The sequence below is a fragment of the Canis aureus genome, chromosome 18 (assembly GCF_053574225.1).
Source record: "Canis aureus isolate CA01 chromosome 18, VMU_Caureus_v.1.0, whole genome shotgun sequence".
NCBI lineage: Eukaryota > Metazoa > Chordata > Mammalia > Carnivora > Canidae > Canis > Canis aureus.
In genome coordinates, this window is record NC_135628.1 from 53,361,549 (window position 1) to 53,387,773 (window position 26,225).

At 36.8% G+C, this 26,225-nt stretch overlaps 1 protein-coding gene across 2 annotated transcripts in view; it reads right to left on the minus strand.

Annotated features, from left to right (window-relative positions):
* The window catches only part of TNPO3 (transportin 3), an 84,147-nt gene that overhangs the window by 13,010 nt on the left and 44,912 nt on the right, over window positions 1–26,225 (minus strand). For both annotated transcript variants that reach the window (XM_077857289.1, XM_077857290.1), the window contains 13 exons: window positions 25,918–26,064; window positions 23,330–23,437; window positions 21,568–21,659; window positions 19,503–19,642; window positions 15,755–15,946; window positions 13,640–13,731; window positions 12,507–12,583; window positions 10,473–10,533; window positions 9,457–9,597; window positions 5,727–5,843; window positions 4,920–5,014; window positions 3,488–3,644; window positions 1,975–2,142 (listed from right to left, as the gene is read on the minus strand). In XM_077857289.1, coding sequence (XP_077713415.1) covers window positions 1,975–2,142; window positions 3,488–3,644; window positions 4,920–5,014; window positions 5,727–5,843; window positions 9,457–9,597; window positions 10,473–10,533; window positions 12,507–12,583; window positions 13,640–13,731; window positions 15,755–15,946; window positions 19,503–19,642; window positions 21,568–21,659; window positions 23,330–23,437; window positions 25,918–26,064 — 1,587 coding nt within the window. The remainder of the gene's footprint in view (window positions 1–1,974; window positions 2,143–3,487; window positions 3,645–4,919; window positions 5,015–5,726; window positions 5,844–9,456; window positions 9,598–10,472; window positions 10,534–12,506; window positions 12,584–13,639; window positions 13,732–15,754; window positions 15,947–19,502; window positions 19,643–21,567; window positions 21,660–23,329; window positions 23,438–25,917; window positions 26,065–26,225) is intronic.

A 26,225-nucleotide genomic window follows, 5' to 3' on the forward strand; every position in this document is an offset into this window, starting at 1 on the left:
TGAAATAGAACATAATGAACTACTAGCAATAGGAACTATAGACACTATTCATTCCTGAAGCATTTGAGCTTACATGGAAGAAGTGCAGAGCTATCTGATGAAACTAGAGTCACATAGAAGTCTCAAGAGTTTGATATATCAAGAATTGGGGGTGCCTGGGTGGCGCAGCTGGTTAAGTGTCCAACTCTTGGTTCAGCTCAGGTCATGATCTCATGGTCATGAGATCGAGCTCTGTGTTGGGCTCCACGCTCCGCATGGAGTTTGCTCGAGATTCTCCCTTCTGCTGCTGCTGCTCCCATTTCTGCTCTCTCTCAAACAAATAATTAAGTCTTAAATCAAGTAAAGCATATACTCACTTGGACAACATACACTGATCACTAAATTTTGGAGATAAATACACAAATCCAAGGCAGAACCTTTGGCTCAGTAACATCTGTTTTGTGAAACTGCTGAAGTTGAAGCTAACAACTATTATCAGTGATACAAAGCAGGAAACAACATTAAGATGCATGTGGACTTAAAAGTTACAATAAACTTGGGATCCCTGGGTGGCACAGCGGTTTGGCACCTGCCTTTGGCCCAGGGCGCGATCCTGGAGACCCGGGATCGAATCCCACATCGGGCTCCCAGTGCATGGAGCCTGCTTCTCCCTCTGCCTGTGTCTCTGCCTCTCTCTCTCTCTCTCTCTGTGACTATCATAAATAAATAAAAAATTAAAAAAAAAAAAAAAAAAAGTTACAATAAACTTGTGCATCTGGATTTTTCTGTAGTTCTGGAAGACAGTTCACTTTAACTGAAGCAACTGTGTACTTTTCTGAACTGCTTTTATATTAATATTGAAAATTATAAATCCTATTTAAAAATCATGTACAGGCTATATATACTTTACCACTATGCTCAAAACTTTCATGCAGTACATATAACCTGATTTATGATCATGTGGCCCAGTAATGAAATTACTGGATAACCTAACAAAAACTTCCTTGCTCAGGTGATAAATGACCTGGATCAAGAATTGAAACATCAGGGGTGCCTGGGTGGCTTAGTGGGTTAAACATCTGCCTTCAGCTTGAGTCATGATCCCAGGGTCCTAGAATCGAGCCCTGCATTGGGTTCCCTGCTAAGTTTCTCCTTCCTCCTGCACTAGGCTCCCTGTTTCTTGCTTCTTCTTCTCCCTCTGCCTCTCCCCACTGCTTGTGCTCTCCCTCTCTCTCTCAAATAAATTAATTAAAAATAAAATAAAAAATAAAATAAAAAAAATAAAATAACTGAAACAAGATGCAAATTAACCCAAAGGAGAAAAAAAATCCAAGAGTATGTTGTGAGCTAATTTTCTGCTTCTATATCCCCAAATGCCCTGGCTAGATTTATTAGCATGGAAAACCATACAGTGCTATCTAAGGAGCTTGAAGTAAATTTACTTCTTGAATATATCCATCTGTATCATTATATAACTGATATATGGGCATCTCTTCACACAAGTGAACAAATTTCTCACTGGCCAGCCACAGAACTGAATTTAATGCTTAGTATTCACTTCAGGTAATATAAACCCTGTTGACAGTGAAACCAACATGTTTCAGAAACCTAATAATGAATCACTGGCCTTCTGTAGGCCCCATCATCTATTAATTAAACTTAGCAATATGCCTAGAATAGGTTCCATGGATATATAATAGAGCTGTTTCCTTTTTTTTTTTTTTTTTTTTAATTTTTATTTATTTATGATAGTCACACAGAGAGAGAGAGAGAGGCAGAGACATAGGCAGAGAGAGAAGCAGGCTCCATGCACCGGGAGCCTGATGTGGGATTCGATCCCGGGTCTCCAGGATCGCGCCCTGGGCCAAAGGCAGGTGCCAAACTGCTGCGCCACCCAGGGATCCCCATAATAGAGCTATTTTCAAAGTTATAATCGGCCTCCAGGAACTAAAGTTTAGGACTGTGAGAATGGGTTCTTCATGAAAATGATCTTACCGGTCTGTCAACCTGCATGATCTCCCAGAGTACTTCAGCCACATCTGGTAGGGTATAGGGGGGCAGACAAAAGCAGCATGTGTGGAGCAGCTGGCTTACAAGCTGCTGTCCAAGCTGGTTCATCACTTGTCCAATCAGTTCTTTCCGTAATTCAAAATCTTCTTCATGCTATAAGGAAACAGAGTAAAAATAAGCTCTAATTTCAAATCTCCACTCTAATAGTAATTCCTCTTTCCTAGAGAAGGAAATGTATATATAACAGCTAGATTCACAGATGCCACTAAAATGTTCTGTCATTAGGAAGAAAATATTAAGAGTTTAGTATCAAGGAAATGGGCATGAAATCAGCTGAGACTAACTTTAATCCTTAGATTTTTCATGAACAGAAAGCAGAAGAGAAACAATGATTAATGGTTATAGGTAGCAATTTTAATTCTTTTTCTGTGAAAAATAGTGTCTATTTCCTTTTTAAAAACCAACTGATGGGCAGCCCCGGTGGCTCAGAGGTTTAGCGCCGCCTTCAGCCCAGGGCCTGATCCTGGAGACCCGGGATCGAGTTCCACATCGGGCTCTCTGCGTGTAGCCTGCTTCTCCCTCTGCCTGTGCCTCTGCCTCTGTCTCTCTGTCTCTCTCATGAATAAATAAATAAAATCTTAAAACAATAAAATAAAACCAACTGAAAAATCAAAGACTTCTCTCAGATACCTAATCTTTTCTATCAAAAAAACCCTTATTTTCTTCCTTTCTATAGTCTTGAATATACATATACTTCTAATATCTTTAAAAAATTTTTTTTTATAAATTGCTTTTCACATAGTTTTCTTCTTTTTCTTTTACTACCAAACTTGTTAAATAATTAGCCCATTCATGTAATTGCTTTTCTTTTTCTTTTTATTTTTTTGTAATTGCTTATTTCTTTACTGTTCTGTTACCTTCAATTCTATTCCACATTTAGCCAAATCTACCTTTGAAAATTTTGTGAGCCATTATATACTCCAGCCAAACAGGTCTTTTGATTGTCTAACATACTTAGTACTATCCTGACTTTCTCTGGCTATATTAATGCCCCAATTAAGACTACCCTCCCCCTCTCTAATCCATCCAAATTCTATCTATATCTGATGGTTGCACTGAGGTCCTGCTTCTTCCAGAAACTAATCCCAACCCACTTCTGACCAAAGAGCTTTCCCTCCTCTGATCTCACGGCAATCATGACTTTTATCAGTCATCTGGCAATCAAATACTGCTTTTCTTTCGTTATTTAAATCTATATATTTATTTATCTCTTCAGCCAAACCTAAATAACATGGAGGTAGAAATATTTTTAGACTGTTTTATGTAGCTTACAGCACTTAGTAGAGTCTATCTTAAATCTAATAATGTTTTGGCTAGTGAATGGTATGTACCTACCAATACATATCAAATAAGGAGAATCTGGTTTTCCCCTAAGAAATGAAGAAGAGATATAAAAAAGGCGGTGAGCTGCAAAATAAAGTACAACGTTTATACTTACATCATTGGCTACCCCTGTATGGATAAGGTCTCGTAGGAACCTCATGACACTGCAATTGGCATCCCGGTGGTCCAGGGTAGTAGAAGCAATGGCCCACTGTAAGATAGGGATGACGACTTGGCTTCTCAGCAAGGTAACAGGGCTACGCTGAATAAACCTGGTGCAGAAAGATAGGGTAGGTATAAATGACAGGATTAGGCTCTACAAGCAACCAGAGTAAAAGGCAAAACTATGAATACAGACAGTAAATAGATCAGTGGTTGCTAGCCATCAAAGGGTAAGGGAGGACTCAACAGGTGGAACACAGTGATTTTCAGGATATTAAAACTATTCCATATGATAATGGTAGATACATGTCATTATACATTTGTCCAAACCCACAGAAGGTACACAACCAAGACTAAACCCTAATGTAAACTATGGACTTTGAGGGAGGCGTGGGGTGGTAGTGGTGCAGGGGGTATATGGGAACTCTCTAAACTTTCCACTCAATATGACATGAGATTTCTCAGACCCTTTAATGTACGTGGAGAATCTCTGCAAAAAAGATACAATATTTTCCAAATTTACTTTACCATGCTTATTTGTGCAAAGAGCATCTCTGGGGATCAGTTTTTCAAGGAACACACAGTGGGAAAGCAGAGACTAGAGAGCCTACCCAACAGTTCTCTCATATCAATGATGACAACAACAAAAACAAAGGTGTTTCTAACTTGTCCAAAAACTAACAAAAAAAGTGTTCAATAGTCAATCCTGAAACAGTCAATACTATTTTGCATTTGTAAGTGATACATATTAAATGTATAATTACATATAATAATCTATTTTTAATAATTTTTAAATGCTTTTATGCTCACTACTGATTTGGTTCAAATTCCTTACCTAGGGACTAAAGAAAGAATTCAAAGGTTTGGCAATAATATAGTCAGTGTTACTGGTAGAAGGTATTTAAGCAGTAATTGGGGTGGAAAGCTGAGGGTAGAACCAGAAAGTGCAGAACAAGTTAATTTCTAAGGCACCTTAAAATCTTAAGAACTTTTTACTCTGAAATATGATTTTATCTAAAAGATGCCAAGCCTCCTAAAGGAAAAAGCTGAAGTGAAGCATGTCATCATAGCAGCACAGAAAGTTAAAACTAGAGGGGATTCTAGAGATTTTCTAGTCAAATGTTTTTTGTCAAGCTGGTTTTATTGTCTTGTGCGTGTTCCCTCCTTTGTTATAGAAACCCAGCTGCTTTCCCCCACTCCCATCCAACTCCTCTTCCTCACTTACAGGGATATTCCAGTTCATATTTAACTTTGGGCTAGGAATCATTAACCTACCTATACTCCTCTAACCTCATTTATAGAGAAGCAATCAAGTGTTACATGACAAGACTAAGCAGTGATGGGGATAAGCAATAAAGTAAGGGTTGCTCTTCAGAAGGACTGACCTGGTGGCCAGCCTGAACAGATCATCCACAGTGTCAGGGTGATTCTGGAGCCCATTCTGCTGTTCCAGCAGCTGAAAGGTGGGGATGCACAGTGCCTAAAACAGAATAGAGATTTTAAATAAGTGCTAGTACATAAATCTAACAGCATTCAGACTTGCTAAATATCACAACATACACAAAAGGAACAAAGTGGGGGAAGTACAGATGGGAAAAGAAAAACACTCTGAGGAGAATTAGATCAAGAAAAGGAAGAGAGAAATCTTTCTCAGTTGATGTAGTTTTCACATATGAAGTGCATATTTCAGATAGGGTTGAGGGTATAAATTTTAGTTGATGAAACTAGATAGATGTCATCTCAAAGTTTTAGAAGTTTCTGGGGGCACTGGAGTGGCTTAGTCAGTTGAGCATTTGACTTTTGATTTTGGCTCAGGTTATAACCTCAGGGTCATAAGAGCAAACCCTGTGTTGAGCTCAATAGTGGGCATGGAGACTGCTTAAGATTCTGTCTTCCTCTGCCTACAGGCGCACCTTCCCCCAGCTAAAAAAATTTAGAACTTTCTGAAAGTAAGACTGCTTATGTACTAGATTATCAGGTGCCCCTGATCCTTACATTCATATGGCCAATCTCTCCCTCATTCTCCCAGGCATGACTGTCCAGAGAGTAACTAGAAAGTTTCTACCTCCCTGTTATTAGGTAATCAATATGTCTGGAGGATAAACACAGAGAAGCAAGAGAATTCAAAACATGGTGAAGAACAAACTGCTAAGCCTTTAGTCCCTCCAAGAAACTCCCCAAGAAAAACAGACCTGAAGCATGTCTAGGAGTCCCTGCCGACAGCCCTCTTCCATGCCATATTCATCCACGAGGATACTGCCAAGGTACAGGAAACAGGAATGCTGATGTACGTGGTATACATTCACCATCTGCCAAGGGAAAAACCAGTTAGTTCAATTCTTTACTCCCCAAAAAGTATTAACTTAGGAAACTGTTTAGATGAAGAAATTCAGAGACAGACTGGTTTCTTCTCTTTGAGACAACACTGTAAAGCTTGCTGGCTACATTTTTTGAAAGAGAGGGCTCAATTCTTCAATAATTTTCCAGTACTCTTTTTGGAGTCCTTTTATGCCTTTGACATTTATCTTCCCAAAACAATATTTTAAGAGAGCTGATAATACTTCAAGCTGGAAGCCATTAGGATGCTAGAATCCAGGATATTTGCAAAATCCTAGCATATATCCTAACAACTTAAAGGTCGTTCTTATTTGCATTAAAGATTAACTCTTAAAAAAAAAAAAGCATATATAGCTATAGCAGGGCTAAAAATGCCAACTATCCTCATCCTGAAAGAGACTGTGAAAGCACTGTTTAAATTTTGAGTGGCTCCTAAACCCTTTTACTTAAACTTTTAAGTAAAAAACAGTGTTTCTGATCAAGATACCTGGATCTCAAGAGAATAAAAATGTTAATATATATACCTGAGTTAAATGATTTGTTTAGGATTTTTCCCCTACTCTCCTCCAAAAATTAAAAGGTATCTATACATTCATCTATTTAAAATGCCATTACAGGGGCACCTAGGTGGCTCAGCAGTTGAGTATCATCCTCCCGGGGTCCTGGATCAAGTCCCAGCATTAGGCTCCCTGCAGGGAGCCTGCTTCTCCCTCTATGTCTCTGCCTCTGTCTCTCATGAATAAATAAATAATATCTAAAATAAAATAAAATAAAATGCCATTACAACACATGTATTGATTTTTTAAGTAGGCTTCATGCCCAGCGTGGAGCCAAACATAGGGCTTGAACTTCGAATCCTGAGATCAAGACCTGAGCTGAAATCAAGAGCTGGACGTATAACTCAGTGTATTGGTTTTATTATATAAATTTATCTCAATGAATGTGGAGGGGGCTGAAAGACAAGTGACTGACTCTTACCATTAACATATACCATAGAATGGGCTATGATGGGAGCTATGAATCTGTTTGGTGTTGTATACTCAAAACTATATGCCCTACTTGAATGATTGAAGTCATGAGCTGGTAAACTTTTTTCTTTCTTTCTTTTTTTTTTTTTAAAGATTTTATTTATTTATAAATAAATAAATAATAAATAATTTATATTTTTTTAAAGATTTTATTTATTTATTCATGAGAGACACAGAGAGAGAGAGAGAGAGAAGAGAGAGAAGAGAGAGAAGAGAGAGAGAGAGAGAGAGGCAGAGACATAGGCAGAGGGAGAAGCAGGCTCCATACAGGGAGCCTGATGTGGGATTTGATCCCGGGTCTCCAGTATGGGTCTTCAGTATCACGTCCTGGGTCAAAGGCGGCACTAAACCGTTGAGCCACCCAGGGATCCCATGGTAAACTTTTTCTTAAAGGGCCAGATAGTAAAAATTTTAGACTTTGTTGGCCATATCATCTGTCTACTCAACTTTTTTTTTTTTAAAGATTTTATTTATTTATTCATGAGAGACAGAGAGAGAGAGAGAGAGAAAGGCAGAGACACAGGCAGAGGGAGAAGCAGGCTCCATGCAGGGAGCCTGGTGTGGGACTTGATCCCGGGTCTCCAGGATCACGCCCTGGACTGAAGGCAGCACTTAAACCGCTGAGCCACCAGGGCTGCCCTGTCTACTCAACTTTGCCACCGTAGCACAAAAATGGCCAATACAGAATACGTAAATGAATAAGCATGGCAATCTCTAAGAAAACTATATTTACAAAACTAGGTGACAGGCCAATTATAGTTCTGGTTTACTGACTTCTGAAATTTGGATTTAAAAAAATACTTTTCATTTTTTCACGTGTACTGATTTTAGAACACACTTCCTATACAAGGTGCTACTCTATTGGGTTGGTCACATAATCAGCAGGAATAAAAACAAAACAAAACAAAACAAAACAACAATAAAAAATAAAGTCATGAGGGTATCCTCTAACAGCAAAGAGGCATTAAATCAAGTTACATTTGATCCAGAATGTATTACACTGAGGGGGATACATACCGAAGATGGAAATACATGCAGTACAAATATACAGTGTCCTCAGGGTATAGTAAATGTAAACTTTAAGCTAATCTACAATATAAAGAAGGCAGGGCTGTGCATATGCCAACTGATACTTCACTAGCATGATCCTACTTGAAGGTGAGTGCTTCCTTATGATTGAGGTACCCAAGGGTGCCTGGCTGGCTCAGTCAGTGGAGCATCCAACTCTTGATCTCAGGGTTGTGAGTCCGAGCCCCACACTGGGTGTAGAGCTTACTTAAGAAACACAATTTTAAAAAGAAAAAAAAAAAAGGAATGAGGCACCAGGGTGCAGAATTTAAGGAGGCACTCACTGTCAGGGTCAGCTCCCCAGAATATTTAACTCCTTAAAATCTGCATCATGGATACACTGTCTAGGTAGAGAAGGGTCACTTCAGGCTGAGGAGGTGGCCCAACCTGGAGCTGTGCATTTTCCCTCAATGCATGGAGGCAAAACTTAAGAAGGCACTTACTCCAAGTCCTGTAAACACCAAGGCTGACACTTTGCCTTGCCTTTCAATTCTGTGCCTTTCTTCAATCTGGTCCTGGCTCTGCTATAAGGTTAACATCAATTACTTAGTGATTTAAGTCACTAATTACAGGCATCTCATATGGAGTAGTTCTTGATGTGAATGTGATCTTACAGAACCTCATACAGTGAGTCACACCATCATAATTACGTATCAATCTTGGTGATTATAAAAGAGTCAAACATTTCTTGACAAATAACAGACTTATGTGACTTATGTGACCAAATCTGGTCAAGTTAGAAAAAAATTCCTTTGGGCCAAGAAATGGCAAAATTTGACATAACACATTTTAAAAAGAAAAATTAGTATAAAATGCTTAGTGCTAGTACATGAGAGCTGAGCATTAAAGTCATTCTCTTCCTAATTTCATGCCAGAATGTGTTACTATTTAGACTCTCACTATACAGAATAGATTATAGGCTGTTTCCCTCAGAGACAACATACCATAGGTACTACTTATCTCCTTCAAATATTTTGGAGTTTGTATTTAATAAACACAAGTATTCCATTTCATCAGCAAAATTTTTGTTCTATTTCAGGGGCACTTTGGGGCTCAGACAGTTAAGCATCTGCCTTCGGCTCAAGTCATGATCTCAGGGTCCTGGGATCAAGCCCTATGTCAGGCTCTCTCCTTCTCCCTCTCTCTCTGCCCCTCCTCCCTGCTCATGCTCCTCTCTCTCTCTCCTCATCCCCCAAATAAATAAATCTTTTTTTTTTTTTTAATTTTTATTTATTTATGATAGTCAGAGAGAGAGAGAGAGAGAGGCAGAGACACAGGCAGAGGGAGAAGCAGGCTCCATGCACCGGGAGCCCGACGTGGGATTCGATCCCGGGTCTCCAGGATCGCGCCCTGGGCCAAAGGCAGGCGCCAAACCGCTGCGCCACCCAGGGATCCCCAAATAAATAAATCTTTAAAAAAAAAAAAAAAAGTGAAGACTCCTACTTCAAATTCTATACACTGTACATTTTCCCTCTCAGGAAGAACTTACCTGTGTAACTAGTGGCTGCAGCAGGGCTGCAGATCCTTTGCCTACACAGCGAACAGCAAAGCGGAGGCACCTGCAACAACGCTCTACAATCCGATTATCAGCCCGGTGTTTATTTAGAGTCTCAGATAAAACTGGCCATATCTGAGTCAAAAGTCAAAGAGCACAAGAAAGAAAACAATGAACAATTAAGAGATGAAAAAAATGCTCCAAGTTGGTAACATCTAATTTGGTTTTCAAATAATTTGGAAAAAGCTTTCTTTATAGAAAAACATGTGGCCTCAATCTGGTGTGCATGAGTGCACACATGCATTTGAGTGTGTAGAGGGTCAATACATTATCCAACACTAAAACACAACCACTTCTTAAGAGAAGCATAGTGACTCTATAGAACAGGAAGAGAAGCATGTCTAACTTTCCTAAAAGATAAACTTTGGACTTCCTAATTCAGGATGAAAAGAATTAGTATGAGTTACAGAGGAAGAGATGTTTATAGACAGTTGTGAGTTGGAATACTTTGAACAAAAGGGCTGGAGCTAACGAAATGGGATTATCTGATACTGTCAAACACTAATGGATACTTGGGGATTTCCCACTGAAGCCTGAAAAGCACTTCTCATAACATGCCTTTTGATCCTCATTTTACCGTCAGTGAAAAAAGCAAAAGTACATTTACAATGGGGAAACAAAAGCCATGAGGGATAAATGGCTTTGTCAAAAAAATTTTGCTAGTATTACACAGGCCTCCTACTCCTAGCAACTCTAGGATTCACATAGATAATCTCTTTCTACTTCTCTGGGCTTTGAGTACATTTCCCCACAGTCTGTTTTCTTATCAAATCTATAGTAAAAAATATTTATTTGAATGGTTCTCTCTTCTATTCATTGAAACTTAAACTGTATCAACAAACTGAATCTTCCTGTGAGCCTAAAAGACAGTATCTTCTCATTTTAGTTACCCACAGCCTTATAAGGAAAAAGGAAGGAAGCCTTGTTTCACAGGCATGTTAAGCACTTACTTCCTGTATGACTTTTTGGCAAGGATGAGTTTGTCCATTTTCCACAATGGGATTGGTGTGTCTGGGGAAAGACAACAACCCAAAACATTAAAAGAGCAACTTAACTGAAGAGCCATAGCTCTGAATCCTGCTGGCTTACTTAGTAACACTGTCATCACATAAAGAATACCAAATAATAAAGTTATTTATGACTCAAAACCTTTTCCTTCTATTCCAGTCAAACAAACACAAGCACATAGTTTAAATCATCCCTTGCGCCGTTTTTTGGGTCACCTTTAAGCCACTTCCACTAGAACATGCCAACTCAATCTAACTCTGGCTTACATGGGTTGTGGAGCACTATAATTATCTTTTTCATTTTTTTCTCTTTAAAAACCAGACTTTTCCAAATTAATAAAAAATATTAATTAAAAACCAGGCTGTCTCAATCCACTATAAGAAACCAAGTACTGCTCCAGTCTCAGCATTAAAAGGCAAAAGCTTTAAAAATTCTAGCCTACCCAGTATGTTTTTCATGGCTGTAGTCAGAACCCAATGATATATAATATGGGCCCACTTACAATATGCCAAATCCAAAGACTTTTCTAGTTCTAGAATCCACTAATTTGAAAGAAAGCAGGAAAACAAAAAACAAACAAACAAAAAAAACCTGTATGATTACCAACCTCTTTAAAGGAAAGAAATTCTTGAATTTCAATAAACTCAACAGCATCTTAATTTTTTAAAAAATTTCATTTTCTTTAAATTGGGGGATTTCCATCTATTGCAGATATTCCATTTATTGTGAAATAAGGACTGTTGGCTGGACTTTCAGAATGTCAGGTAACAGGGCTATCATAATTATACAAGAAAAACACTGCACCGGGGATCCCTGGGTGGCTCAGCGGTTTAGCGCCTGCCTTCAGCCCAGGGCTTGATCCTGAAGTCCCGGGATCAAGTCCCACATCAGACTCTCTGCATGGAGCCTGCTTCTCCCTCTGCCTGTGTCTTTGCCTCTCTCTTTCTGTGTCTCTCATGAATAAATAAATAAAATCTTAAAAAAAAGAAAGAAAGAAAGAAAAACACTGCACCAAATTAAAAAAAACAAAACACCTGTTGAACAAATAAGCTAAAACACCTCAGTTTTAACTTATTCCACATAGGCTTTTACACAACTACTCTAATATTCCACTTATATCTATGGGTCTGACAAATAATAAATTATGTAACTCAGGAAGGATCACTCTGAACACTGTCACTCAAATTTTTTTTTTAAACATTTTTTTTTCCTTTTCTTTTTAATTATTTATTTACTTATGATAGTCACAGAGAGAGAGAGAGAGAGAGGCAGAGACACAGGCAGAGGGAGAAGCAGGCTCCATGCACCGGGAGCCCGATGTGGGACTCGATCCCGGGTCTCCGGGATCGCGCCCTGGGCCAAAGGCAGGCGCCAAACCGCTGCGCCACCCAGGGATCCCTCAAATTTTTTTTTAATCATTAGGCTTCCCTTGAACTTCAAAGAAGGATTAATTTCACCTGATCAATGAAAAGGCTTTATTATTTTTTGCACCCCTACAATACACAGCAATAGTTCTGAAGTGTGATCCTGGGAATAGCAAGCAGCAATGACAGCATTACATGGGAACTTATTAGAAATGTAAATTATTGGATCCTACCCCAAATCCAACTGAATCATACTCTGGGGATGGAACCCAGCAATCTATTTTGATAAGCCCTCCCATTTGATACCCATTTGATAACATGGCTGTTATGCATGTTAAAGTCTGATAATCACCAATCTAGAGATTTAAAAAATTAATTACATTTTAAAGTATCTTTTGACAAAGGTCTATCAAGAATAAAGTCTTAGAATTTGTCTTTGCACCAAAATTTCCAGTAATGGGCTTTTCAGTCTCCTAACAGAAGTACAGGAAGACAGAAAGACGAAGACAGGAAGTACCTGGAAGTTTACGGAAAAAACACATGCTTTTTAAAATACATAATGGTCTTATTTGAGCTGTTAACCCAAATCAGGCAACCAGTCTCCCTTCTTACCTAAATATTACTGCAAGGCGATCTAAGAACACAGTGGGATCTGAGGATATGCCATTGCTGGGCTCCTGAGACAACAGCTGAAGAGACAGAGAGATATTAAAACTCTGTTGTTACACATACATATCTATACATCAACCTCCCTCCCAATGTCTGCTTATTTCCTTATAAGAGATTCCCAATAGTTACTACTTTTAAATTCATATTGTCAAATTACCTTCCTTTATCTTACTGCATCATGGCCAAGACTGCATATTACTACATGATCATTGTGGTGTGGAAAAACAGTATTATTTTTCCCCCATTTACTTTTATTTTTTTTTCCCCATTTACTTTTATAATACCAAGACATTATATGCATTATATAATATAGATCATACACAACATTATTATATAATCCCTATTTTTATTTCACTTTCTGTTACAACACTTCAAAATGACTAAGGCTTCATAATATATATTTTTTTCATAATATATTTTAAGAGATAAAGTAAGTTGCCTCTTATTCTTTCCTAAAACTTCTTAAATAGTTCTAGCAGGATATCATTAGAGATAAACTTTAGAATCATTATGTCAAATTCTTCTATTATTGCACTACAAGTGTAACTTGAGAAGAGCTGACATCTTTTCAATATTCTTGAAGGAAACATGGTAGGTTATGGTTTTTTGTTCCTAACTTAAATGGTGTTTTTTCCATTATATCTTCAAAATGGTATTACTGATAGTGAAAATCTACTGATTTTAGAATAAACCATGGATGCAGCTTCTTTGATAGACTTATTAATTTTATTTTATTATTTATTTTCTTAAAAAGATTTTATTTGACAGAGTGCAAGCACACTCTCTGTGTGCTTGGAGTGGCAGGCAGAAGGAGGCGGAGAAGCAGGTTTCCCACTGAGCAGGGAGCCTGATGGAAGACTTGATCCCAGGAGGCTGGGATCATGACCTGAGTCAAAGGCAGACACTTAACCAACTGAGCCAGGCACCCCTGTCTACTTTTAGTAACTTTTTAGTTCATTCTCTTGGCTTGTCTATACATAAATAAAAGATCACCTGTAAATACATAATTTCGTCTTTTCCTTTCTAACATGTAAGCATCATATATATATTAAGCCTCTTATTTAATTGGGACTCACCTTTTTCAATGCCATAACCTGAACAGAACATAGTTCACTAAGGCATTCAGTAATCTTATCCAAAGGTAATCTGGCTAGGACAAGTGCTGTCCCTGCAAGACAAAGAAAAATACAAATAAAACAAAAGTTCAACTGAGGGAATTCATTGATCTCTATCAGTTGGCTATTAGAAGAGGCTGGCTGGTTTCATTCTTTTCAAAAGATCAGCACTGTTTTTTCAGTTATAGTATTTTGTTATTTAGGTTAGTTTCTCTTTATTTGGCTTAGACAAGGAAATCACTTTCACTTAACATTCACAACTGAAGTTAATATTAAATTCTGTCTCCTCAGCCTATGGGTTTAAAGATGTTTAAATACAACTCCCCTTCCAATTCTTCAAATACTTTTTAAAAATTCCTCACAAAGCCAATATCAAAGCTATTTTTATATAGCATAGTAGAATGGTTCTCAAACTTCCCAGGGGTTCTGATCTAGCAGGTCAAGGAAAGCCTTTATTTTTGATAAGTACTGTAGGCAATTCTTTTCATGAGATAAGTTTGAGAAACAGAGACAGTTTTTTTCCTAAGAGGTCTGATTCTAGTTATACCATAACAGAATCTATGAGGTAGGTAAGGTATGATCTTTGGGCCTGTAAAATGAGTGCTTTGAACAGAAGAATAAGTTAAGTTTGCCTTTCTTTCATTTTTTAAATAGTTGCAAAATCTCCCCCCCATCTCTTCCATCTCTTCTTAAGTTGGAATGCCAATAGGTTAAAAAAAAAAAAAAGTACCTAGCTTAAAATGGGAACAGAAGGCCCAAACCCTTCTCACTCAGCCTTCCTCTTGTCACAATCCTCATCAAATACTGAAGCATCTCCCCTTAGAGCCAAAGAATTACATATTAGCCTAGTTCCTTTCCAAGGTTAAAAAAAAAAAAAAAAAAAAAAAAAATTCCAGGACTATGATTTTTCTAATCTCCCAAAATTTCATTCAACAGAACAGTTATCAATCCATAAGTCTTCAAATGTGAATTAAAAAACTAAATGATTTCTCCTGGTAATCTATAAGTCATGGATGAGTTAGACCTATTTAAAATCAGAGGGAGGAATTTAACTTAAATAGGATTTTTCCTTTTAATTCAGTAGGTAAGTAGTAAGAATATTTGATTCTGTTTCAATGCCTTATTATCTATGCCTATGAAGGGAAACAACAACAACAAAAAGCCATGCTATAAAAAGAAAATCTGTCTTGGAAAATGCAAATATACTAGCTGGAAAGGAACTTGGTCATAAATATAAGAAAGAACAGTTAGTTCACAGACAAGGTCATCCAACTTAGCCAAGACTAACTTGTTTTTTACTCACAGAGGCTTAAATAATGCCACACAGGTTGTATTACCCAATCTTTTATTTGATATACCCTCAATTCCCTCTATTTATCAGCTATAGGATTTCACTACTTCACAGGGCACCCCAATCTGTTTTCAGAGTTTAGCTTCAAGTGTTTTCTTTCTAAGAGCCAGTACATGTCAACAACTAACTCCTATTCATAAAATAAACTGTTCCCTCTTTTACAGGACAATCTTTCAAATATTTAAAAATAGCCACCATGCTTAAAGTCTCTTCTGTCTTTTCTTCCCTAGCTTTAATATCTCTAGTTCCTCTTCCTCTGAACTTCATCATCACTCTGGCTCCTTGCCTCTAGACAGGCAATCACTGAATGTAAAGCTGATGCATAATGGTTAAAGACCAGTAAGAGACCAAGTTTCTACTGACAAGACTGATCACACACTATCTTTACATTTCCAACTACCGCTTTGGTATGGCAATGCTATTTGGTCTTTTTTATTCTTCCCCCAACTTAAAAAGGAACTACGTTTAGTTCAAATGTGTCATTGCCAACCCAAAATCTAGGTTCTAGGTCTGTGCTACACAAACTGTAAGCAGTCTGAATTAGTTATATAGCCTTAAAATATTCTAAAGAATGCATCTATATATAATCAACACCCTCCTGAGTGGAATGGCTGACTTTGTCCATCACTAAGCATGCTGCAACTGAAAACCTGGGATGTCACTAGTAGAAGATAATCCCCAGAAGTGACTTAGAGATGTTATTGGTTATCATCTGAAGTAAATACCTTTTAGCAAGCCCACAGCAGCTTCTGGAGACAACATGAAGGAATCAAGGGAACGGGCAATCTCCAGGAGTCCATTAAAGTGCTGAGCCATGTGGTCTCGGCAGACAGAGCAAATGTTATGAATGGCTTTGGCTGCAGCAGAAGCCAGAGGCTTTTCACACAGGCCCTTCATCAAATAGCCCAACACGGGATCTAACAAAGAAACCACACAATAGAGATTACATATCTGAAACTCAAGGAAAACTTCTAATTTCTTAGAACAGAGGTTTATATCCCTGTCCCCTTCCCCCCTTTTAAGCAAAAGAACCATCTTAGAAAACGAAATGTGTTCAAACTCCAATATATAAGACATACAAAAGGAGCTGATCTCACTGACATAGTGTAAGGGAGCTTTGGGTCCTAACTATTCCCCTTCTAATTCTTTCCTCATGGCTAGGCCTTCACACAGTACAATTTAAAAACCACTGGTGGATAAGACCATACAAGTATTAAGAATACGGCAATATAAAAAAGAATATGAAGTTCAGAAAGCTACCATTATTTACACTCAGAGATGAGTCACTATGTAAAAACAGCCTATGTTAATTAAGACAATGACGGTTCTCTAAAGTGGACACTTTTATACTTGCTTCCTTTTTTTTTTTTTTTTAAAGATTTTATTTGTCAGTGTGTGTGCACAAGCAGGGGGAACAGCATGCAAAGGCAGAAGCAGGCTCTCTGCTGAGCAAGGAGCCTGATGTGGGGCTCGAACCCAGAACCTTGGGATTATTACCTGAGCTGAAGGCAGACGCTTAACCATCTGAGCCACCCAGGCACCCCTATACTTCCTTTCTTATAGTCAGAAAAGGCTTTAAAAACACATAGATTGAGCTTTAGCACTTCTAGAAAAATTGTTTTACTTTGTGGCAAATTGTGCCAAAGAAACTAATTATAAAGGTGAATTTCTATAAAAAATTATATTATCTTTTACCTTACTTTGTAAAAATCACAATGTTTTTTAAGTTTTTATTTATCTGAGAGAGAAAGAGAGAAAGAGAGAGAGAGACAGAGAGACAGAGAGCACACGAGAAGAGGGGTAGGGGTAGAGGTTAGAGGGAGAAGCATACTCCCCACTGAGCAGGGAGCCAGATGCAGGGATTGATCCCAGGACTTTGGGATTGTGACCTGAGCTGAAGGCATACACTTAACCCACTGAGCCACCCAGATGCCCTCAGAATGATTTTCTATGGGAAAATCACATATGACTAAAAATCACTTTGTGAGTACTTTATACTCTAACTTCATACCAAACCATAAAAGGAATCAAAATAATAGTATCTTAAAGCACATTTAAACATTATCTTCATTTCCAGTCTAATGACTGATATGATGCACCAACCCCCCTGCCCCCTCCACAAAAGACGACTAAAAACTTTTAAGCCTAAAAATCAGAAAAACAAAGTATAGGCAACTATAATACTGCAGGCTTGTTGTGATTCTCAAATGGAATATTTATTGTTTTAACTATCCTTTTTTTAAATGTTTTAGATTTTATTTATTCCTGAGAGACACAGAGAGAGGCAGAGACATAGGCAGAGGGAGAAGATTCCCTGCAAGGAGCCTGGGATCACAACCTGAGCCAAAGGCATTCGTTCAACCACTGAGCCACCCAGGCATCCTGTGTTTTAACTATTCTAAAGTAAATATGAACATGAAGCAATCTGTCACAGTGTTGAAGTTTATTTGAATAAAATAATGCAAGGTGATAGTGAATGATAACAAACCCACTTTGTTTCTTGTGGAAAAATCATTCAGAAAAGCAAGCCAAATGTTGAGACAGGTAATAGATGTGGAGAAATCTAATCTATTAGAAAACCTATTAGAAAATAGGCTGGGATGCCTGGATGGCTCAGCAGTTAAGCTCTGCTTTCATCTCAGGGCATGATCCTGGAGTTCAGGGATTGAGTCCCACATCGGGCTCCCTGAGGGGAGCCTGCTTCTCCCCCTACCTATGTCTCTGTCTCTCTCTCTCTCTGTGTCCCTAATGAATAAATAAATAAAATCTTTAAAAAAAAGAATTAGAAAATAGGTATTTTTAAAAATTTAAATGATATGTTAATTTGAAAATGTTTCAGCTATAATGTGAGCATGTCTGTCATATGCTCTGTATACAGAAATAAGAAAAAAGAAACATCACTTCTTAAGCAAGAGTTTCAAACAATAAAGTATATATAAAATAAAATCAAGCTGAAAGGTGGTAATAAATGTATAATTCAGTAATTCCACTACTGCTTATTCACTCAAAGAATATGAAAACACTAATTCAAAGAGATATATGCACCCCTGTTTAATGCAGCATTATTTATAATAGCCAAATTATGGAAGCAACCCAAATGTCCATCGACAGATGAATGGATTAAAAAAAGGGGGTATACACACACACGCACAAATATTACTCAGCCATAAATGACTAAAGTCTTGCCACATGCAACAACATGTATGGATCTAGAGAGTATAATACTAAGTAAAGTAAATCAGTCAGAGAAGAGAAATACCATATAATTTCACTCATATATGGAATTTAAGTTCCATATATTTAAGAAACAAAACAAAGAAAAAACAAAACAACCAAAACCAGACTCTTAACTAAAGAGAGCAAACTGATGGTCACCAGAAGTGGGGTGGGTAGAGGGATGGGTGAAATAGGTGAAGGGGATTAAGAGTACATGTATCTTGATGAGCACCAAGTAATGCAGAGAACTGTTAATCACTACTTTGTACACCTGAAACTAATATAACACTGTATGTTAACTCTACCAGAGTTTTTTCTAAAAGGTGGTAATATAAGCATAGAAAATACATCAAACTTAATAATATAATTAATGATATTCACAAGTTTGGGGGTTCTTAAAATTCTCAGAATATATCACTACTGAATAGCAGGGGGGCTTAATATTATCCAAGATAAATTATTTAGTCTTTTTGAATTTGTTTATTTGCAAAATGAGAGGGATAAAAGAAATGATTTCTACTATAATATTTATATTTTCAGGCCAATAAGCGCATCTAGAGGTTATATAATTCAACATTCTTCATTTAATTTGAACTTATTTTGTTTCAAATGATAATTCTTGATTTTTAAAAGGATCATGTATTTAACACTGTAAAAAAAACCTTTGGGGAGCCCCAGTGGTTCAGCACTTCAGCGCCGCTTTCATCCCAGGGCGTGATACTAGAGACCCAGGATCGAGTCCCACGTCAGGCTCTCCCGCATGGAGCCTGCTTCTCCCTCTGCCTGTGCCTCTGCCTCTCTCTCTCTGTCTCTCATGATTAAATAAATAAAAAATCTTTAAAAAAATAAATAAATAAAAATAAAATTTAAAAAAACCTTTCCTTTGCTTTAGCCTATTAACACTAAGTTAGAACTACAAAAAAAAAAAAAAAAAAAAAAAGGTTAGAACTACAGGCAAATCTGATTAGCTCAACCATGTGCCAAAGACTAACAGACAGAAATGTTCATGCCAAAGCAGACTACTAGAAGCAAACTGTTTCCCTATCTAAAAATCTAATCTTTCAAAGATTCTTTCTCCAAAGTATGGATTATAAATGTTGTGTCAACTAAGCAATCTCATAATATTTACTCTTAGTGTCTAGAAACATTCTACCTACAAATAAAAATAGAAAGCAAGACAAGAGCAAAAGCAAGAGAGGAAGAACAAAATCAGAAAAATCAGACACAGTAGCTGCAGAGGAGTAAGTTCACACATACCAAGAAATTGAGGATTTCGATCAACCACTTCGCTCATCTCTCCAACCAATTCAATGCTGGTATATCGCACAGCTGTATGTACAGTCTCTGGAAGACGGACAACTCCTTCTAGGACCTCCACAAGTGTTGGATTGTTCTCCCTGGGTACAAAAAGCAAGTATTCATAGTTACTGATTTCAAAGGTTAGATTCTGGCCTAATAATAGGCTGCAATGAGATAAATCATTGCTAAAGGGCTTTTTTCTAAACATATAACCATTTGGATGAAAGTGCTTAATATTTGGTATGAAAGTTTTTTAAATATTCAAAAAGAGGCAAAAAGACAGAAATAGAAGATATTGTTTCAGGAGGAGCATACTGCTCCTTAATCTTCTAAATGCCAGTAAAGTATCTAAAGACACATCCTGCTATCAAATAAGGCTCTTCAAATTGGAGAGGCAAGTATTTACTGTGGATGAATGTCTTCTCTTAAAGAATCCATTTTAGTTATTCTTATAACTGCAGTACCTAGAACAGTGCCTGGCACATAGTGGGCACTCAATAAATATTCCTGAATGGCTAAATGAATGAATGAATAGACCACTTGCTATTAGTTCTTCTCCAAAGATTTCTTATAGCTGGATACTGGAAACTTTAAGAACAGGTAAGTATGGGAGGGCCAGCTCACTAACTAAAGGAACAAGAAAACAAGCTGCAGAAATAGATAAATGTGCGACTTGGAACCTAAGGGAAAATTAAAGCTAACCAAATACTCTCCATGGCTCCATGAATTTATTTTCCCCCTTTCCTTATCTTTTTCCACTCCACAAGAATACTGGTTGAAATTCTTTATTTCCTCCCACCCCACAGTGGTAGGATATAATCCAGAAACAAAAGATGTTTAAAATCCAAATAATGTCCTGGATTAGAGCAAAAGCACTCTGTGTTGATAAACTAAGTCTAAGTCCTTTGTATACACTAAAAAATTGTAATCACACAGTTTGCCTGAAATGTGGATAAACAAAAAACAACATAAAATTTCTCGCTTATGCCTTGTTTCCTGAGAGCACTAATTTTTGAGACTCTCTACCCACCCCTTTTCACACCAACACATATCAGTTAGGATATTAGTGATTTTAATAATCTTCAGACTATCACTGAAGGTTCCAAAAGATACCAAAACAAATTTAAGAGCAAACAGTATGATCTGCAATTCAGGACCAGTGCATTTTAATAGAGAAAAAAACCCTACTCTATCTCCTTGAGTATTTACTGGATTAGAAACATGTAAGACTTCATTGACTAAACCCTGAAAGGCAGCTAAGAAAGCACTATACTTTTCATAAATAGATACCTTAACTATCTCTCCAACCAAGGCATGGGATAGGGCTCGATTGCAGGTATCTGATCACAACAGGAAAACTTGATAGATATTAGCATCAATTTATAAATTCACATCACAAAGAAAATTCTGTCTTTAGGAATTCATGTTAAAATCATAAATAGAATTTCTATGCTATTCAAGTAGAAATCAAATTCTAATAACTTAAAATTTCCCATGGCAATAACAAAACTAATAATTGCCCCTTAGATTTTGCTATTCTTTTAGGGTGAAATGGTGCCTCTCTTGCCTCTCAAACTCACAAATGATTCTCTAAGGCAGATGAAAAGGAGAACAATATAATGAAATACTTGTAAGGATAACTTACCAAGGTCCAAAGGAGATGAGAGCTAATTAGTGCCTATTCAACTGCTTTTAAGCAAGTACCAACAATTTAACAGCCTAACAAATTTTTTATTGTATCAACTTTCACAGGGGAGCCTCAGTTCGAAAGATAAATCAGCATTACCTTCTTAGCATCAAGAACAAAATAATTTTAATTCATAGAAATATAGTTTAAAAAAATGGATATCAGCAATGCATGCTACTCTGGAACAGACTCTAGAAGTCAGAAGACTAGGCAGATTACATTACAGATGTAAGACGTTTTAAGAGTTTCCAAACATATACCATATGAGGAAAAATGATGTAATTTTCCTTCCTTTCATATTTAGAGTTCCCAGCAAAAGACTTATTAGACACTCACGGATCAACACTCTTTGCTATAGCAGCCATGATAAAGAGAACCGCTTCTGTCACCTCCCAGGGTGGGTTGCCTTCTTTCAGAGTAGAATATAACTAGAGAAGAAGAGGTGGATTATGGATCCATTAAAAGGACAACAGAATAGAATTCCAAAACAAACAAAACAAAAAAATCCTGTTAGTTAAAATAAATCCAGCCCTTTGTTTCTAAATCTATCTCTCAGAGCCAAGGAAGAATATTATTTTCATTTTTCACATCTTCACTAACTATAAGTAACTACTATTTTAATATCTGAAATAAACCCAGTTATATTCCCCAAGAGTATATCAAAGTATCATCTGCCCCCACAAAATGAGGATTATGGAAAAGCAAAACATATGATTACATGAGTGTCTTTTCCTGATCCCTACAATAATAAACACATAAATACACATAAGATTGAGATACAATGTAAACTTCTTAAATAGGTACTGATTTTACATTTCTATTGTTTTAAATACTTATCTGCAACAACACTAGCAGTAGATATTAAATTCTTAAAAAGTAGCTATTTAGAATACCATATCCAAGCAAGGGGAAGAAGAAAAGAGACCAAGCAGAATACTCAGAGATGTTCTAGTCCAGGTATATCCACCTCTGGGATGTGACTGGGTGTTAGTCTAAATAAGATTTCTGTAGTCAAATAACAAACATTGCTAAGTAAGATAAAATTAAATAATTCTCTTGCTGTAGGACTTCACTGAGCCTTTAATATATTGTCTAAGTCATTTCTTAATTTTAATTGAGGATCCCCCCCCCAAAAAAAATCTCATAGGACTAGTGTTCCACAGAATACACCTTGGACAACACTGATACTTTATGTAAATTTGTACACTGAGATTTGAAAAACAAGTAACTTGCTCAAAGCCACACAGTGAATGACAGAAGAGCTGAAGTGTAAACAAAGGTCATCTGCCTGTGATCTGGTGATCTCACTGAATCTGTTAAGAATCTCCAACTCTTTGTAATTAGATCAATAAACACACTTTGCTTGTTATAAAGAAAAAGTTATAATTTTATTAACGCTTTCTAAATCAGATTATGCCCCAAAAGACACAAAATGGCTGGGTTACCAAAAAAATAAAATATAATAAAGGTTAGTTCAGTATTCCTGACATCAAAACTAGTATTTCAGAACTTAGAGCACAATCTAGCAATATGAAAACTGCCTGAAAATATGCTAATGTTAAGTGATGTGGAATGGTGATGAATGCAACCTTATGAGGTAAAATGTTACTCACTGTCAGGAAATTCACAGGACTATGAATCTTCTACTCTAGTATAGTCACCTCTGGGATGAAACTGCACAGGAATCTAACCATAAGTATGGACAAAGGAAATGCCAAATAACTAAAAGAGTTGCCAGGAGTTGGTACATAATTAATAAAGCAGAAAAACTTGCCAATTTTTCCTGGCTAGGTCCAACTTCCCTATAAATATCTTGGGGCCTTAAGGTTTATCTATGATTTTCCATTCTGAACAAAGTAAAACAGTTTTCAATAGCAAGAATAAACCATAACTGAACCAGCCACAGACTGCAATTGGCTTCTAAGAAACTAAACAAACAAAGCTACTATATGCCAGGCAGTGTGCTAGGCACCTGCATATCTACTGTCCTATTTAGCCATTAAAATTGAAGAATAAGGTGGAACATTTACAGAAAATACAAAAGTGAACATAACTAAAGTGATCTGTAAAACCAGTAAAAATCTCCAAATGGACTTACCTGAGCAAAACACTCCATAGACCCAATCAAGAAAATCAAGTCTTTCACCAGATCTGATACCCTCATCCGAAACTCTCCAAAGTCATCAGTCTCCTCAGGAACCCCCTCCTGAAATTTCAAGTCGGATAACATTTCTTTTAAACTTATCAGTAAAGCTTTACTGACCTCTATAAAACCAAGAATAGGGACACCTGGATTGCTCAGCGGTTGAGTGTCTGCCTTTGGCTCAGGACATGATCCCGGGATCCAGGACGGAGACCTGCATCAGGCTCCCTGCGAGGAGCCTACTTCTCCCTCTGCCCACGTCTCTGCCTATTTCTCTCTCATGAATAAATAAATAAATCTTAAAAAAAAATTAAGAATAAAGAAAAAGCCACTAAGCAATTCAGTCCCAATGAACAAGAGATAAGTTGCCTAATCAAGGGTATTTTACTATACAGTATGTCAACAAGTCAGTACAACTTATCCTCTACCCTTACTATGAGAAACTCTTCTCCCTTTCCCCATTCCCAAGCCACATCTTGCTGTTGTTGAAAATATCTGGAGCAGTGGTGTGGGAAGTGACCTGGAAGAGGTGGTAATTTATATAAGTTTATCTTATTTTTAGTACTGAATAAGCCTCTGAAGCTTCATTGTTCAAGTTTTATCAGAATCAGTCATTATCACAACTGGATGCAGAATAGAATTTTAGACTTTAAAAAGAATTCTATATAAATAATATATATAGATATATAATAAAACATAAAACAAGTTTTAGCAGAGTTTAGGTAGTAGGTATATAGGTAGTCACTATAAAATTTTGACCTTTGCCAAATATTTGAAAATTTTCATTAAAAAATAGAGATCATTTATATTTCGTGCTTCCATCTGTGAGATGGTTAAGGGCATGTATAATAAGCTTTATCCATGACTATCTGGAAAAAAAAAACAGTATTATTGAGAATTGCTGATCTCATCCAACCTCCTTACTTTAAGATGAAGCAATTAAAGTCAGAGAATGAGGAAGAAATAATGGCTATCTTGAGGTAAAGAATTAATTATAAAGCACTATATATTCCACAAGTATAAGGAATTACTGCAAGGGAAATGGTGCCAAGGAACTAGCAAAAGGGAAGAAGGGGATCAAACAAGTAGGGCCAATTAAAACAAAACATAGGATCATAGGGGAAGAGAGGAAAAAATAAAAAAAGATGAAATCAGAGAGCAAAACAAACCGTAAGGAGACTCGTTATCACAGGTGGGAGTGGGGGGATGGGGTAACTGGATAACAGACATTTAGCACATGTGATATAATGAGCACTGGGTGTTAATATAAGACTGATGGCTCTCTGCCCTGACCTCTGAAACCAGTAATACATTATATGTTAATTAATTGGATTTAAATTTTTTAAAAAGAGGCCTTGTTTTTATTTACATATCAGGCTTTCACATAAGATGTAGTTGAAGATAGAATTCCCCAGTTAAACAAAACAAAAATGTTGAAAACCACTAGACTAGATCATCACTAAGATTCTTTGAAGATGCAAAATACCATGACTCAAACAAAAATGTTAACATTAAAATGAAGAGAACAAACACAGTTACAGTTTTCATGTCAGATTTAATTGTGAGCAATGAGAAAAAACTCTCTTCAAGTCCTAGGTTAAAGAACAGGAATTTAACCAACTAACCAACCATCCAAAAGGATGAAATAAATAAATGCTGTTAAGATTTAAGAGACTGAGCAAAGAATGGAGGTTAAAGAGTTTTCCAACTATTTTATAGTATTTCTAGTATATATTCTTCTAAGCAAGAAGATTATTTCTATATTTTCTCATAAGTTAAAAAATCAGTAAAAATATAAAGAAAAATGTGTATTATGTGATCATATGTATAATTCACCACATTCTCACACAAATACTTCACTTCTGTGTTAGTTTAAATCCAATTACGTTATACTATTAAAAATACAGCCTATAAACTTTTACATTCTGATATTTTTCATTTAGCAAACCAATTACTTTTTTTTTTTTTTAAGATTTTATTTATTCATGAGAGACACAGAGAAAAAGGGAGAGACATAGGCAGAGGGAGAAGCGGGCTCCTTGCAGGGAACCCGATGCTGGACCAGTCCCAGGACCCCAGGATCACAACCTGAGCCAAAGGCAGACGCTCAACCACTGAGCCACCCAGGTGGACCCAATGACCATTTCAATAGTCACTATTTTAACTCTTGCATAATGATCCATCAAGTTGCTACATCATAATTTATGTAACTTCCTATATTGTTGTACATGAATTTATCATTTTTTTACTTTACAGAAAATGCTTTATATATATAAAACAGCCACTGTTTTTCCTTCAGCAGAATTATTTAAGGTAAATTCCCAGGAGAATAATTACTGGCTCAGCAAAACTGACTTCTTTCTATATAAGCCTTATACTCACTCTTCGTTACACTGTTATGGATTCCATTAGTATAAGCTATAGAGTGACAGAAAATCTGCACATTCCATTAGCTTTATTTTCATATCTTTTTAGTTCATGTTTAAATTAGCACTGAAAAGAGTAGGAAATTAAGATCTGAAGAAGTGGAGAAGGGAACTTACATGGTCTGGTTCTAGCTGGCAGTGTCGAGCCAAGGCATGAAGCAGCCTCTGAATGTAAGCTTTGAAGATTCCATGAATAACTTCATCATTAGTTTTGTACAAATGCTCCCCTAGTCGGTACCAAAAGTTAAAGGAAATTTCTACTACCTGTCAAATTAAAAGAGAGAAAAAGAAAAGAAAGTTTATTTGAATCAGAAAAGGAATGGAATATGAAGACAGTTTTATTACCAAAACTACACAGGAAAGATATAATCTAAAATAATAGGAGTAAAACCAGTTCAGAAGCCACATGTTCTCCAGCAGATTTA